Source organism: Lygodium microphyllum, chromosome 23, assembly GCF_053477565.2.
Source record: "Lygodium microphyllum isolate KBCC chromosome 23, Lygodium_microphyllum_v1.1.10, whole genome shotgun sequence".
In the NCBI taxonomy this organism is placed as follows: domain Eukaryota; kingdom Viridiplantae; phylum Streptophyta; class Polypodiopsida; order Schizaeales; family Lygodiaceae; genus Lygodium; species Lygodium microphyllum.
The window spans coordinates 23,529,014-23,546,442 of record NC_141157.1 but is presented as its reverse complement, the minus strand read 5'-3'; the positions used below and the strand labels follow the sequence as shown (position 1 = coordinate 23,546,442).

At 38.5% G+C, this 17,429-nt stretch overlaps 1 protein-coding gene across 5 annotated transcripts in view; it reads right to left on the bottom strand.

Moving 5' to 3' along the window:
• Positions 1–10,279: 10,279 nt before the first annotated feature.
• LOC148015971 (1-aminocyclopropane-1-carboxylate synthase-like) overlaps positions 10,280–17,429 on the bottom strand; it is a 45,140-nt gene continuing 37,990 nt past the window's right edge. For 3 of the 5 annotated variants that reach the window (XM_087663941.1, XM_087663944.1, XM_087663945.1), the window contains exons 3-12: positions 16,916–17,027; positions 16,789–16,829; positions 16,607–16,706; positions 15,304–15,480; positions 15,063–15,136; positions 14,803–14,983; positions 14,532–14,644; positions 12,416–12,533; positions 12,267–12,336; positions 11,638–12,175 (exon numbers count right to left, since the gene is read on the bottom strand). In XM_087663941.1, coding sequence (XP_087520067.1) covers positions 12,018–12,175; positions 12,267–12,336; positions 12,416–12,533; positions 14,532–14,644; positions 14,803–14,983; positions 15,063–15,136; positions 15,304–15,480; positions 16,607–16,706; positions 16,789–16,829; positions 16,916–17,027 — 1,144 coding nt within the window. In that variant the 3' untranslated portion in view covers positions 11,638–12,017. Of the gene's footprint in view, positions 10,787–11,637; positions 12,176–12,266; positions 12,337–12,415; positions 12,534–14,531; positions 14,645–14,802; positions 14,984–15,062; positions 15,137–15,303; positions 15,481–16,606; positions 16,707–16,788; positions 16,830–16,915; positions 17,028–17,429 lie in introns of those variants that run through there. The other 2 variants (XM_087663942.1, XM_087663943.1) reach the window with 2 other exon arrangements.

The window sequence follows — 17,429 nt, the reverse complement described above, 5'->3', positions numbered from 1 at the left end:
GCTGATAAGATTGCATTTGAAAAAAATCCAATGAGCCATGATAGTCTCACAAAGACACAAAGCAAGAGGTGGTCTTGCTGTGAGTCCATCAAAATAGAATGCACCAAGGCTAGGAGTTGCTCTACAACACCTACAATCTTTGTTTTGAGTGTAGCTTGATGTATTCCAAATTTACTAACCACCTTTTGCATATTAGATGCCAATAGATCAAGAGAGGAAGCCCCTTGAGATGGGAGATCTAGTGTGGACTTATGCAAAGACTGTCTCATACAACCATCTAATCAAATATTTCATGCCGGAGGAAAGAGGAATTCAATGCAATTGCAACTTATTCAAAATCATCAAAAGGGATGAATAGGATTCTTAAACATCTCAAACACCAAAGGAAACTGATCAAAAAGCATGTAGCTTTGCAAAACTTGAATTTCCAAAACCTCTTATGGAAAAAAAATAATCATGTGTGGCATGCATGCAATCCAAAGGGCTCCGAATTTCCAAGTGATGTGTTGAATGAAAGGGTAAAGCAAAGATAACAAAAACCATAGATCATATTTACATGCACTACTAATGCAAAAACATTCCAATTCTAGCATTCGGGCCCATCTATCAAGCCATGTCAAGAGGTACAATGAGATGGATCCATACACATAATAAAGCCACCCATCGTGAGACCAATCCTTAGAAGAGAAAGTCATGATTACAACTAGTGCCATAATTCACAAACAACTAGAGACATTATTGGAATCATATACACCAATCAGCCTTACCACTTCTCCATCATAAGTAGTCTCAACAACAAGGAATCTACCCAACATATCTCTCTTAATCAACACATGTTCAAACTTCTCATGGATAATTAGCAATAGACTAGAGTGAGCTCCTACAAGAACACCAACATAAAAGAGCTTGAAACCATGCTCATGCAAAATTCTTCCCACTTCTTTGCTACTCTTATGCCTTGTAGCACAAAAACCATCCCAACCACTAGAATGTAGAATTCCCCACATAGTGTGCTATTTGGCACATGAGAAAATACCACAAACATTCCATGTAGCTAATGTCATGAAGAATGGTAAGAAAATCAAGTTTGAGACTCAAAAGGCCTCCCTTTGGCCTCACTTGCCAAGGTAGCAAGAACATCCTCTCCAAAAGTTCAAACAAACTGACAAAATCATTCCACACCAACAAGTCTAGGATGTGGATATATGCAATCTACAATCACTTTACCATGCTTATCAAAAGCAAGATGCTTAGGAGGATTGAATGATGACTTATGGTAGGATCTCAAATTATAAGCCATCTTAGAACTCGATAGTGCCATACCAGTAAATTGAGGAGAATATTTACCCTTGTGACATGTGTAAGTATACAAAGTATTTGATACAACAAAAATGGATCCACTCTATAAGACATCATCAATCTTTATGCCCTTCTTGGAATGCACCTCTTGCTAGCCTTGAGGATTATTAGACAAGGACAAAATGGGTTGTTTCTCCTTATATATATAGCCCATCACTAGCTCAATATATAAATGCATATCCAAGATAGGACCATCCTATTGTGGAGCAGATGTATCATTCGCATTTCCAGTCTCATCTCTCTTTTCAAGAGCCTAATCTCTCTTTTCGGGACACTCTACCATAAATGGCCTAGCTGACCACAAGTGAATAACTTGTCCACAAGGCTTAGAGGCATCTCCAACCACTTTTACCATTTGGCCTTGAGTTGATCCTATATGTGGCCATAAAAATTCTAAGCGTATAAGAAATATTGATGCCCAAGGATAGTCTAGATACCAAAAGACCTCCCTTTACCTAGTCCACTTGAAGTTATAGTTGAGGAGCTAAGCTTCATCATTCTCTTCACCATTGATGGGAAGGAGCTTTTTATAATGAAGATTGACCACCAACCTAAATGCACAACAATTGAGACATTGGAGGGACTTCAATTGTTTCCAATGTTTCAACCTCCTTGGCCAACTATCTCTCACATAGTCATCTCAACACTCCAAACACAAGCCAACCATGCATCATTTTTTTCTACCTAAGAAAGCAAAGAATACAAGACTAGCTTTGAGGTATAGTGAATTCACCAACTTACCTTTCCATGTTGTAGACCAAAGCTTGAAGGCTCAAAGATGGCTTTATGATCCCAGAGTCACAATCCCTCAACTCCTTTTTATCCACCACCAGGCATGCCCACCTTATGAGAAGAAGATAGAGAAGAATAAGAAGAAGGTAGAGAAGATCTTCAGTTTCACCTCGTCGAATTCGTCACTCTATCACAACTCAATTCTCACACAACCTCAAACTTTATCTCTTACCAAGATGGAAAGAAGAAGAAATAAAGCAAGATATGGAGAAGAGCTTCACCATCCCTAGTCCTCACTCAACACATGCTCTCACACTCTCTCTCTCCCTTACTATCAAACAATCGTTGCACAAGTTGAAGGAAGCTACCAAACCCCCCAACAGAACAAGCATCATTTATTATAGTGCTTGTCATAATTCCCATCATGTATTTGTGTAGTTATTATATTTCATATCGTAACATGTTTTGAAAGAGAACACACACACACACACAGAGTTGTATATGCCTCATAAGCTAATAGCTTCTATGTGGAGCATGTGTAGAGTGTATACAACACAAGTAGGCATTCATGTGTGTGTACCTAGTTTACATGTATAGACATGTGTACCTATGTGTCAATGAGAAATATGAGAGATTATCAATTCTAGTAGTAATGTGTGTGTGTGTGTGTGTGTGTGTGTGTGCGTGTGCGTGTGCGTGTGCGTGTGCGTGTGCGTGTGCGTGTGCGTGTGCGTGTGCGTGTGCGTGTGCGTGTGCGTGTGCGTGTGCGTGTGCGTGTGCGTGTGCGTGTGCGTGCGCGCGCGCGCGTTGTGTGTGTGTGACATATCCCATCAATAAAATTTGAAACATATATAATAAGTTTTTAAAAATTAAAAGTAATGAATCATTTGAGACATAAATTAAAGGGAAAAAATAAGCATTGAGAATTATATTAAGAACTACACAATAAAAATCCATTGAAATAATAAGAAATATACAACAAGAAAAAGTAGTTTTGTTAACTCCATCCATACAAAACACACTTCTTGAACCATTCATCTTAATGTGTATTGTAGGTGGTAACATAAAACCCAATTGTTATCCATGTCACACCTTCTAAGATACTAGAAAACCCCAACCTAAAGGACCTATATCAAATCAAATTTATCGTCTAAGTTTGGAAGATTGTCAAATAGTATAGTATGTGTCAAAATAGGTTACATGCTAGCAATCCAAAAACATTAAAAGAATACGTGAGTTATGTCAAAACTTAGTACAAAACATAATGTGTGCTAGCAACCACAAGTACTAATTTCACAAATTGATATATTTCAAAACCTAATGATTGCTTGACTGTAATTGTTAAAGGTACATAGAATGCTCAAATATGAAATTCCAAGCCATAGATGCTATCTACCAACATCTCAATGCCTCAAAAAGAGTAAGGACTATGAGTAGCCTACTAAATATACCACTGTAACATGGGTATGTCATCCCAAGAATATAGATAATATAAAAGGTTCTAAGTAACAAAGCAAGCATATATAGATAGCATCATTAGTTTCCATGTTTGGATTGCGGTCATTGCTATAATACTTTGAGTCAAAACACCTATAGAAGTTAAAAGGTCTCATCATTAGGGCTATCCATATGTATATTAATAAGCTAGGATGATGTCTTAGTAGCTTGTATGAGCTTGGTACCTAGCAAGGTCTTCAAAGAGAGATTCAACTAGAGAGGAACTAGTCCCTAACAAGAAGTTTCTTTCTTGATTAGGGAGTTAGCATGCAAGTGTCCCTCTCCTTTCTCCCTATCGTTGTCAAGCTCAGTACCAAAATAGTTATGAGAAGAAAGTAACTCTCAGTCTCTCCCCCTCGGGCTAGGGAAAAGGAATAATCCACCTATTATCATCATGTCTCAACATCTATCTTTCCAATCCGTCCAATTTGGCATGGTACCTACAACACTAATGTCATCATTTGGATCCTTGTTTCACCTTAAAGGCCAAGGCCTGGAAAACTCCTTGAAATCTTTCTACAACCCGCTTTACAGCACGAGTCTATACAACAACCAAAATCTTATCTATGCTAATTTTTGGCAACAATAAGAAAAGAATGAAGGAAGCCAACTCTAGAGCTCAAACCTCAACAACAGAGACGCAAAGTGCAAGAAATACTACAAAAGGAAACTCAACTTGCTAGACTGGATAATCCACCCCAAGATGAAAAGGCACAACAGGCAAACATTCTGAAACGAATCCACACCATGTGGCTCCTCCAAATAAGCCATATCATGAATAAGAAGCCAACCGCCATCTACATCAAGTGGAGGCCCGTAGTTTGGAGGACAATGATAATTGACTTCAAATCAAGCAAGGGGAAGGTGAAGTTATTTTTCTTGTTTATGTTCACACCCCTAATTTAAGACTATGGAATCTAGAATATGAAAAGAAGGCTTTGGTAGGATGGTGCAAAGGACCATGTCCTTCGGTGGAGTGCATGAGGTCCTGGATTAAGAATAACTAGGATTCACAAAATTGTAAAGATGAATTGTTTCCTTAATAATTTATTTTTCTTTCTATTTGAAAATGAAACGATGGCCCTTAATGTGTTAGGTGTGGGTCAATGGATGCTCAAAAATTCTCCCCTCACTCTATCTAAGTGGACACCTCAGTCTAACCCCCAAACTCACAAGCCATGCAAAGTACCCATCTGGGTGGAGTTTATAGATCCTCAAATTTTATGGTCATTTGTCGAGTCCATCATAGCTCCTTTGGGGAGGATGCTTGGGTAGAGACCCACTAACATAATAAACCTACATTGGTGCTCACATGTGTTGATTGAGATAGACCTGTTTAAGAGGCTCCCAGACTATCTTCTTGTCCCAAACATAGATGGAAACATACTTAATAAGCAACATCTGGAATATAGGAATCTACCTAATGCTTGTCTTAAATGCTCAAAGGTAAGACATTTTATTAGGGGTTGCCCAAAACTCAAAGCCAAAGAAAAAGCAAGAACTAAGAAAGATAAGAAAAATGCAAGTGAGGGTTTTCAAACGATGAATAAGAAGGGGAAAAAGAATCAAACTCCTAATCAGAAAACTAGCAAAAAGAAAAATCTAATATGAATAGGTATGCCCCCCTCCTTATGGAGGTTCCTGAGTGATGAGTCAATAGGACCTAGTTCTTCTACTCAAAGGAACTAGAGGGGAGGTACAAATTCTAACTCGAATGATGAAGTTCTAGTTGAAAGCACTTAAAAAAGGAAAACAAAATTAATTTTAATGAAAAGAGTGATGATGTCATTATTGAGGACGTAGAGGAGAATGAGGAGGATCTTGATCCACTCTAGTATCTAGAGTTCTTGACCAGCCCCAGAAGAACTTGGCAAGGATGAACCAGAACATGAAGAGAAGCCATTCCAAGGTTGGTGATAGTCCTAGTAATCCCTTCAACCAAAACAAGAATGGGATTAAAAAGGGAAAAAATCAAAAATATAAAGTTTTAACGATTAGTTCAATAAAGAATATAACAATTAACTACAAAGGGCTAACTATCCCTTCTAGGGCTAGAATAATCAAGAATTTTCTCAAAGATAATAACTGTGTGGTTGACATCATCTACCTATAAGAAGTGAAGGTTGCTAGTGAATGTATGAGAAGAAACCTAAACCTACTCTCCCAAGACTATACATAGAGTCTCACTAGCCATTCCCAAGAGTGGCGGGTCAACAATAGGCTACACAGGTAGTCTAAATGGTTTGATAAGCAAAACCATGATTGACCCAAGAAATAGGTGGGTTGGCTTGTACCTCAAAGGGCTAGAAGAATTGGCTATAATTTCTCTCAATGTCCCTTGCACTGCAAGTGAAAGAATTAATTTGTGGAATTCGTTATTGACAATACAGTACCCCTTGATTGTGGTAGGGAACTGTAACGTGGTTGAAGATATAAATGATAGATTTCTCAAGAATGGCCAAGTTATTACACGTAGAGAAAAGAAGCCTAGACTAATTGTGTGTCATGTCATAGTTTAATAGATATAACTGCATGGACTAGGATCACATGGACCAACAACCACACAGAGGACAATTGCAAGAAAGGCAAGGCTTGATAGAGTGTATGTTTCCTCAAGTTTGCTCTCTACTTTCTCTAATTTCAATTGCAAAATTAATAACAAATAGTGCTCTCTGACCATTATCCAGTAATTGTCTCATTATCAAGCAGTATTGCTATAATAAGAGTGGGTTGGCTTCATACTAATCCATCCTTATTTTGATTAAGAGCCATAAAAGATAGGGTAAAAGAAATTTGGTTTACAAACTTTTCTAACATGCACTACCTAGCCCAAGCCTAGCCCGCCTCAATTAGAGCCACTCATGACCTACTCAAACAAGCCAAGAGGAACAAAGTTAACAGAAGGAAGGAAGAGAGAACACATAACTATATCAAACTGTCTTAGTTGGAAGACTAGCTAAATAAACGAAGTCTAAAATGTCAAGATCAAATCTTCAAACTTAGAAAGAATCTAAGAATACTAGAAGAGGAGGAATAGGAATCCATTAGATTGTATATAAGGAGCTGGTGGGTAGGAAAGGTTGATAGACCCACAAAAGAGATGTTTGGTACTATCAGGGGGGGAAAAAGGAGAGAGAACTAATGCCAATGTTAATTAGAAAAAATGGTAGTAAGGCAATGAACAATAAGGAGAATCTAGAGACTGCCAAACTATTCTTTGCATACATTTTTTCTCCCCTTAAGGAACAATCAAATGAAATCCTACTATCCAAAGCCAAAATAGCAAGACTAAGACCAAAGGTAGTACCCCAGACTCTAGTCAATATACTAGATATGGACTTCTTAGAATTTGAGATAGGAGACACTATAGGCAGCTTAGCCAATGGGAAAAGTCAATGCCTGGATGGATTGCCTAATGAGTTTTACAAGGAATTCCTCATTGTTCCTCTTATCAAAGTATGGAAAGAATCAATTAGATTTGCGCTCCCCAATGACATCAACCAAGGGGTTATCAAATTATTTCATAAAAGGGATGATAAGAGTAATATCTCCAACTGGAAACCTATTACTTGCCTCTCCTCAGCCTACAAAATCTTTGCTAAAACATTGGCTAGAAGGCTCAACTCTCGCCTAGATGGTTGGTTGAAAAAGGAACAAAACGGATTTGTAAAGGGAAGATACATCCTAGACTTTATAATCAGCCTCTGGGAAGGATTTGACTATACTAGGAAAATAAATCAGGACTTTCTCTTCTTTAAAATAGACTTCAATAAAGCCTATGGTAGAGTAGAATGATGCTTTATCCTTTAATCTTTATAGGATATGGATGTGGGAAAAAAATTCATTGAATTTGTTAGTACTCTGTTTGGCAATGCCAATGCAAAGGTAGCAATTAATGGTCAGGTTTCAGTCCCCTTCCCCTTTACAGGTCCATTAGGCAAGGTTGCGCCTTTGCCCCTCTACTCTTTGCAATAGCCTCTGATGCTTTGGGGTGACTTATTGAGGCTGAGTTAAGGCATGTTAAAAGGAATTACCCTTCCCAACAATAAGGACATGGTCCTTAACTTGTTTGTGAATGGTACCAATGGTACACTGAACAATGATCCTAACTCAAATAAAGCATTTTGGAACTGTACTTAAACATTTTGTTTAGCTTTGGGTTCAATGGTAAGCCCTAGCAAAACAAGGATCAAAACACTTATAAACCCTCCTCCCTCGTGGCTCCTAGATGAAGGGTGTAAAGAAATAGAAGAGGGTAAGGTATTCAGATTGCTAGGAATTCCCATGGGGTTTGGAGTGACACTGAAGCAAAGATGGGATTGGGTACTCACTAAGGTTTTAAAAAAAGGCTCGACCATCTAAGAGAACTGCAATGCTCCCTTTTTGGTAGGATTGTAATGCTAAAACATGTACTCATTCCCTCTACAATATACTTCATGTCCTACTGGAAACCATCAAATTTTGGTCTAAAAAGCTTAGAGAGTCTTGCTAGAAACTTCTTATGCTCTTGAAATAGTGAGAGATTTAAAATTCCAAAGGTTGCTTGGACAAATTGTTCAAACCCAAAAAAAGAAGGGGGTATTAGGCTACCCAAGCTTATAGAATTAGCAAATAAGCTAGTTGCTAAATGGGTTATTTGTGCATTCTAGCATGAGGAAGAACCTTGGGCAATTCTAATCTTGTGTAATTGTCACTCCTCCATAGTAATAGCTCTATTGAGGTGGAAAGGACTCTCGATTATATTTGAAACCTTTAGTCAAACAAAATTCACAATAAAGGGGTGCTCTGATTTGATGAAAAGTTTATGGAGTGCTTGGCTTCCCTACAAAGAATTCATTTACCTCTCTCCTAACATGAATTTTACCTTGCCCTAGTGTTCATCTAACTCCATATGGCACAATGTGTTTCATGGCCCAATGATGAATGAGCAACTATAGCTAGCCTTTAGAATTAGCAAAAAAGGCCTCAATACATGGTTTGAATTGTGGGATTTTCAAGCAGTAACTTGGATTGAGGAGGACTCCCTCAGATAATAGTATCAACTATCCCCTAAAGAACTTTAGTTGATTCAACTCAAGACTAAAGGTTAGGGCCTTAGATCAGAAAGAAGGGCCTTATTGCCCTATTAATCTAATTCCAAGTCCATTTTGTAAATATTTCCTTACTTTTAATCTAATTTCAAGCTTTCACCCCAAAAAAATATCTTCAAAGCAAGAACAATCTATCCTAAGTAGGCTCAAGTATATTAATACTATATGGATTTTTAAAAATGCCATAGATCCATAAAATGGTTGATTCTAACCAAAGTAGCATCTTGGTAGCATTGAGATTATGCTTATGCATAGGATCCACATCATTGCGTAGTTAAATTCTACTAAACAAACTAGCATCACAATCCATACTCACCTATCAAAAAAGCATATCAATGTTTGGTTTTATCATAATTTCAAAGTAATAGCCCACAACTTCATTGTATATTGTAATGTTGTGATTTTTCAAAAGTTTCATATCAGTAGTGGAATCCAAGGGTTTTTTTAAGGTTCATGTCTATGTCACATGCAATCTTAATAACCAACCCAATTAACAATCTTTGATTAGTAGGGCAAGAAACTACATTATCAGACCATCATGTTATCATTCTCTCATTGCAAATGCAATTTAAACAGACTACTCACAAAATAATACCACACTATAATATAAACAAATATGAGCACCTAATCCTTGAAGCTTATATTACTAGCTATGTATGTTGTTGTGAAGATATGGTACTGTAGTTAGTACCCAAATAAAACCACCTAGAATTGTCAATACCCATACTCATTACAATTGGAAATCATACAATATCACACTAGTGTATGTGAAATGGTAGCTACAAGGAATAATGACTCTGAGTGTCCATGTAAAGTCCTAGATCATGGTTTTGTCACATGCCATATCTAGCTAAGTGTCCTAATAGATCATGGTGATTGCATGATAAGGATCAATAGCTGTGTGTATTTTAAAGGTTAAGTTTATTGCCATTCCATACTATCATAAGCTTACATGGGTATCCTGTGCCAAGATGTAAGTAAATAATGTATATAAAAATGTGTGTGTGTTTTTTTTTTGGGGGGGGGGAGAGAGAGAAAGATAAACGAAGAAGAGTGTGCATATAAAAGGTGCAAGGTATGTCTAGGCATGCATGTGTATTTGTGCTATGAAAATTTATGAAACAAATACACTAACAAAAGGCAAATTTGTGAGTAGTATGTGCTTACATGTGCACACACGCACTTAGTTTTTCAATATCACAAAGGATCAAAAATTGGTTGTGTACATGTATTGGTGTGTGTGGCCCACGATAGGGCCGGCCAAGTGAGACCCTATCGCATAACAAAGATAATGAGCATGCATAATGAGTTCATATTGTCGTAAATGCATCGAAATGTGTGTAATGTCTTACATCACAGATAAGACTATAAAATCCTTTGATCAAGAGTTTAGAAATTGCAATGAAGAAATCATTCATTAGAAAACATATAATGTGTTAGATCCCAACATTTTGATGGTAGTAACCCTTGAAAAAGAACCAAGTCATCCTTAATTTAATACCATGACTTGGAATGTCATAGAAACCTTAATCACATGCTTGTCAAGATAGATATCTACATCTTAGAGAGACCTTATAGGACAAGAGTCTTTATGCAAACAAGAAAAGGGTACGTGAGGAGCTCTGCATGGTTTTTTGAATTCTTATCAATTGCACTAGAACATTCAATAAGTCTTATAACACCACGATGATGGAAAAATGATAGCCTTCATTAGACGATTATTATCCACCACCTTGTGATGTGTGATCCCCCATACCACTAAGGCTTATAATAATTCGCTAAATAATCAAAAATGTGCTTGGATTACCAAAAAATAAACCTATATATGTTTATATGATCATCAAGATGTGTAAGAATGGACAAGCAAACCTAAAGAACACCATTCCACATTATGCATTATGAGAAAGCTAATGCAAAGTTTCCAATTCCACTTATGAGCTCTTTTGGTGATTTTAAGATGCTATCACATCCTTTTTCTATAATAATACCTAGGGTGAGTGTGAAGCCTAAGTCTCCCACACTCCATTCAGCTCAAAAACATAGCATGTGCCGCAATGGAACTTCTCAACGTCCTTTCATCACCAATTTGGCTTTCAGAGAACTCCAATCTACAAGGAGAATACCTCATTCAATTATCCTACAAACTTTTTTAAAGAAATACTATTTTTGAAACATCCCTTGTCCTTGCACATAAAGACGCCTTGCATAGCAAGAGAGAAGTTGGAAGGTAAAACGATAAATTCGATCAAGAAGCACGAGAGTAAAAGAAATGGCAATAAAGGCCCAACCAAAAGCAACAAATAACAAATCCAATACAAATGAAAACATGTTCAATTTAGGCAACCTCCCAAATGGGAGCCATAAAGACATGAGAGGAACTTAAGATAAGGACAGTTATGATTGAATAAAATGCATGACCCACGAGCCCCATGTGCGAATTTAACTAGATATTTCTAGCATCCATTTTAGGGGGGGGGGGGGGAAGCAATTAGTTGAGACACAAGTTTTGGTAGAGACAAGATATTGAGCATGAAAAAAGCAAATGCTTCACAATGGATGGTGGTGGTCACCCATTCAATTCAAGCAAAGGCCAAATGGAATTGCAAAAATGGGCAACTTATCAAGACTAAAGGAAATGGACAATTTATGAAGTAAACAAAACAATCATGGCACTATTCGGCAACCCTAAATAAAAGGCTAAGGTTGTTGGTTTGATCATGGCATCATGTGGTAAGTTGGCGCCACTTCACATTTTCTCCCTGCAACTCAAGGGGCTATTTTGATTAAAGCACCTATAAACTAGAAAACCAACTCCGAAAACAAGGCTTGCATTAAATATTAGGTGGCAAACAAGGCTACTACTAAGATGCGAAGTTAAAATGAGCTCTTTACTATCTGCACCACCTCCCATTATTCATAGATGACACATTCCACTAGACCTAAAAGGCAGAAGACTACGTAAGCCAAGCCAGCTGAGTCTTATGAATTTCTACTTATAAATTGACTGCTTTCATTCTTCTCATGTTGAGTTGTGACAGGGCTGTTATACAGTGATACACATTGTGCGTCTCTCCATACCTACTAAACCTTGTGCTAGCATGTATGTCTACGGGGCTTCTTTTTACCTCTAAAAGAAACACTTGCCACATCTTGACTCCTTCGCATGCAAGGTTCCAAAAGTACTTTGCTCCTTACAGAAGGCCCATCCTTTCATCAAAGTGCTGTATATAAACCCAACCTTAGTAATGGATTGGAGGAGACCTTGACGCATGTATGTATGTACATATTCATGCGTATGTCAGCACAGAGAGAGAGAGAGAGAGAGACCCATAAAGTAGTCTATGATTGCACAGTTAGATCAACTTCTGCTTTTCTCTTCCTCCTCTTTCGACTGACGAAGGAGGACAGGTTTTCACATGCAGCTTGCAAACTTTCAGGTGTCATGGATGCATAGCAGGCACGGAAAAAACCAGGCTCAGCATAATGGCAAGCTTCTCCTGTTTGGAACATGATTATTAAAACGGATTAAAGATTTGCACTCAATTGTGCAGTTATCTACCAAGAACACATGATACCATTGAAAATTACCTGGTGTAAGCACAATCCTGCATTCATCCATTATCTCTCTCCATAATCTATCTTCAGCTTCAAATGTTGGCTGCCATAAAGAAGATTAACTTCAGCCATTGAACTGAAGTTTCATACAGCAATACGACACTGGAAGTTGACCACCTTACCTCAGAGAGCAGTGACCTCAGATCCAGCCAGCAAAACATGGCTGCACATGCTGGCATGTACTTTATTTCTGTGGCCTCCAGGTATGAAGTCAGCAACTCATATGATTTTTTGAGCCGCCTGTGACAATGCTCATAAATTGAACCACGACTGAGTCAACAAACGTGTGAAAATTTGATTATCTAAAGAAAAACACCAGCTGCAATTATGACAACCTCAAAACAGTAGTGCTGATGCAAAAAAATGCTACAGAGCTTTCTCAAACTAACTCCTAGAATACCTGTAACAAATTGTGTGCATTACAATTAATCTGCACCAGCAGGACAGTTTCAACATAAAACACGTGTATGACTACTAAAAGTATCCTTGAACTGCTATGTGGCACAAGTTTCTCAAACATGCTGCACAGGGCACCTTACTATTCGCCATGTTAACACTTTGCATCATGCCTCAACCACATCCCCAAATCAGAAACACATCCCACATATACAAACACAGCTACAAAATCTTTGTACACAGTCGACATGCTGCACAGGACACCTTATTCTTCACCATGTTAACACTTGCATCATGCCCCAACCATGTAAACCAATCAGAAACACAGTCACAAATTCTTTGTATGCAGTCAACAAAACCTAATCAAACAGTTCCTTTTATTGCTTTATTAATAACCTTGGTGTATCTTTATGTGATTAGCTACAACTTTGTGTAGTTAGCTAAAGCTCCAGTTTCCACTCCAGCAGCTACTACTAGTAGTTTTCCTTCTTTTCAACTTGTTGAACATCCACAGTTCGTCCAGAGCTGGAGAGATTGGCCATCAGATTTGTTAGTCAGTGAAATCCCAGCAAGTGCAGCCTGGTCTCAGAATGAAAATGCAGCAGTGAACTATAATCTGAAAATGCAGAAATAGTACAGGATAACCTTCCTTCAAAGCACCAGTGAAAACCAAGCAGGGGCAGCCATGACAGTACCTCTAAACACAAACACAGCAGGGAAAGCATTCATGACTGCAACACGAAGGGGAAAAGAGAACTACAGGGAAGATCATCAGCAGTCAAACATTCCACAAAACCAAACAGAACCATACCACAGACATCTGGCTGGATCCTTCACTCCTCTTGAGGCTACACGAGGGGCTCAAGAACTACACGAGGAAGAGTCGAGAGGCATGTTCACGAGTTTGGGAGAGCCAGGTCCCCTGTTTCCGTGGACCATGACAGATCCAATCGTTCCCACCCCATCTTTTATAACAATATGGGACATCTAGAATGCCCAACCTGGAGGCACACCCTTGTGTTCTGTTATTTCACCCACATTGGGAAGTTCTGGTTGCCCTCTGAGCCTTTCCTTTTGCAGCTGATGGGCCCTTTTATAATGGACTTTTCTCTTGAGCTATGGGGACTAGCATGTCAACAGGAGGGAGTCTTCATGGTGAACAGGACAGCAGGGACCCAGGAGCAGTGAAGGTGAATGAGAGGATAAGGATGAAACTTAGGGCTTTGATACCTTTAAGGCTATGAAGAATGCAAGACAAAGGAGAAAGGGAAAGAAAACATAGACACGCTTTTAACTCAAATTTTCTACAACAGCATTCTTCTGTTGTACAGATACAAAGGGTAAACCCCTAATAACTCAAAATAATAAGGACAGACATCCTAGCCCTGGTTACCCAGCATGCAGCAACAAAATTCCCAATGGAAAATCCTAAGACCTATGCACTCAGATGTTACCAAACACTAAAGGTCCAGAACAGAACTTTTACTAGATATCCAACATTTAATGTTTCAATAATGATGTCCAATGACCCAATTGCTTTGAAGATGCTAATTGCATTTACTTTTTTGGCTTTCAAGCCTACTAATTCATGCACAAAGGGTTTATTTGTTCAGAACTTCAAAAGATGAGAAAGGAGATTGGAATGAATGTCTTGTCAGTACTGATGAAGGAATCAACACTTTCAATAGTGACTTTTTCACAATGCTTTGATACAGCAGAAAGCAGATTTACTACGCAACTATACAGCTTTCACATGACACATGCAGACAATGCAATCTTAAGAACCATAGCTCAAAATAGCAGAGATTCTACAGACAGCATAATAGTAGCTTTTCCACAGACCTTTTATTTTCTGAGACATACGAGTCAACAAAAGCTTCATCTTCTAACATGACCGCAAGAGCATGTTGAGTGTCGTTAGACACTGCAGCAAACATGCCCATATTTTGCCAGAACTGAAACAAGGGAAAGAGCAACAAAATTGAGAATCACAAAGAGCAGAAACTCTAAAAAACACTTCTTCTGATGTGGATCCTAGAAGAATCATCATCACTAGCAATGAAATGATGCAGGAATATGTTTACACAAACACATCTATACCGCCCACACATACCGTCAATAGCTCTTCACTTTTTGTATGTAGACATCCAACACGAAATCCATTCATGCCAAAATCTTTGCTCATTCCATAAGCAGTGTGTAGTAACTTCTTTACTACTAAAGGTGAAACCAGGTTTTCAGAGACTGCATTTTCAGCAACTTTCTCCATGCTCACGAATTCGTCAGCGGATGGCCTAAAGATACAGACACTAAGAATGCTTCCAAGGAACCAACCCTTCAAAATGATATCGTTGCACTTAAAACAACCATTACCCAAATTTTGAATTTGCATAAATTTCATCCGAAAGCACATGAAACCCCCGGTTTAAAGCCCAGACGAGAAGTTCCTGCAAGCATGACATTCAACAAGAGGCCTATTAAGCTGCAACTAGTGTGACACAAAAGAATATCTTAACAATCCAAAAGGCTAAAGTTTTTGTTGACTTTTTGTGGCTGTCAAAATGACTTAACTCTTTTCTCATAACTCTTTTAAGAACTCCAATACAAGGTTTACCTTCAAGGTGGATTCAGGATACAATGTTCCCAGGGGATTTCCAGGGTTAGTCACTAACAGAACTTTACTTTGTATACCCCTTTCTGCAGCTTCCATCACAGCTGCTTCCATCTCTTGTGCAGTTGGAATGTAAGTCTGAGTATCTTTTGGTTGGACGGGTATTGGGATCACTTCATTCTGCAAATCCACAACCAAACAACACCAAGGCCACACAATCTGAGAACTGCACAAGTCAGAACTTATCTAACTAGGTATACCTAAGCTAACTCAGGAACAATCCTGCTCAAAGCACCATTCTAAGACTCCACCCCTCCCCCCTCCCAAATTATACCGATTTGCAGTTAGGATGGATGCCTCAAATCCTGCATGCTACAAGGTTGCAGCTATAAGAAACCACAGTACCTAAAATCCAACTGACAGAAAAGCAGAACTCATCCTGTGGGTCCAAATGCACACAGAAGTAGAATGCAAGTGAAATGCATTCTGAACACTAGGGAAATATCTAGAGGCCACAAGCAAGACTGCATACAAAAAAAAGGAACATGAATGCATTGGAAGAAATGCAGTGCACCCTCGCAGTGTGGGCATGATAGTGGCTGACAAACCAACAGTGATCAGTCCCAAAATTGTGACCTGAATGAGCAGAGGTCTTTACATTCTCCACTGATTCAGTGTAGGGCTCACAAGCAGGAAATGACTAGTTAGCACCCCCTCTTAGAGCATGGCTGTGCCTGAACAGCTATGGAGTGCAAATGATGAAGCATCAAAAGCAATGGAGCTGTCTTTGTCAAGCTCTGCCACATTGTCCTTCAAAGGGCAAGACACCCGCTCCAGTTCAATCTCAAACATAAATGTACTGGACCTAAATTGTGTTTTCTATCCAAGAGGCAATCAAAGGCATGGATTTTACTGTAGCTTCTCGATTGATCTAATTGGAAAAGTGTGCCAAATAGCTCAAAGTACATGTTAAGCTACCTAAAATTGCATTTCAAATCATCATTTTTTCTGGCATTTTTCAGACTCTTAAAACAGCCCAAAAAAGCATTTGACAAAGAGAAACGGAGATAAAGAAGTGCAGAATTTTGAGAAAAGGGAAAAAAGGTGAACGAAATGAGGAAACGAAGGAAAAGAGGAAGATTTTTTCTTTGCTTATGATGTAACAGAAATGTGTTGTAAATGCAGTTTCCCATAAAGACAAAGGACCCTCAAGAATAAATGTGGCCTAACATAGACTTTACTGTGAAAAACTTACAATGTGCTTAATCCTTAAAGAATCCTCTTATCCAGTGGGAAGTGCACATACCCTAATTCTCATGTCATTATCAAAAGCTGGAAAATATGGAGCTGGGATAAGGCATCCATCACCTGAATCGCATGTGGCAAAAAAGAATAGATCCAAAACCCTGCAGGGACAAGGTTTAAACACCCATATCCCTTAACAAAAGGAGCATTAAAACAAACAGCTTTGATCAGAAAGGCACTTACGCTGTAACACCACTAGAAATGCAAATATGACCTGGATCCACCTGTACCACACAGCTGCATTTCAAATGCTAATTACTTTAAGACAGAGTTAGCCTTGCTGAAGCACACTGGATTAAAATGCAAGGACCTCTATTCCCATGAATGTTCTTTCCATCATTTTGGCAATAGCACAGCGAAGTCTCTCACCACCTCGAAAATTGCCATAGAGACCCACGGTCAACGGAATTTCCCGGCACTGCCTGCATATCCCGCAAAAATATGGTTGGTCAAGGATTAATGTAAAGCACATGTAATAATTTTTTAGGACTTTAGGAATTTCACTAATACAATTCATGCAACAGTCTTGTTTTATTTTTTTAAATTTGACGGTATGACGAATTATCTAGTAGCTTCAGGATACACAAAAGAGTAAGGTGTTTACAGTGCTCAAGTACATCATTAGTGATGGCTAATCCAAATCAGCAACCTTAAAAAATCTTTAACAATGTTATCACAAGACATTGAAAATCCTCCAAGATAAGAACTAAAGAATCAAACATTCAGGTGCATTGTCATTGGACGTAACTTGTTAACCTATTGATTTGGAATGGTTTAGTTGTGCACGCGTGTGCAAGTTAAGTTAAATTGGGGCACGGTGACAA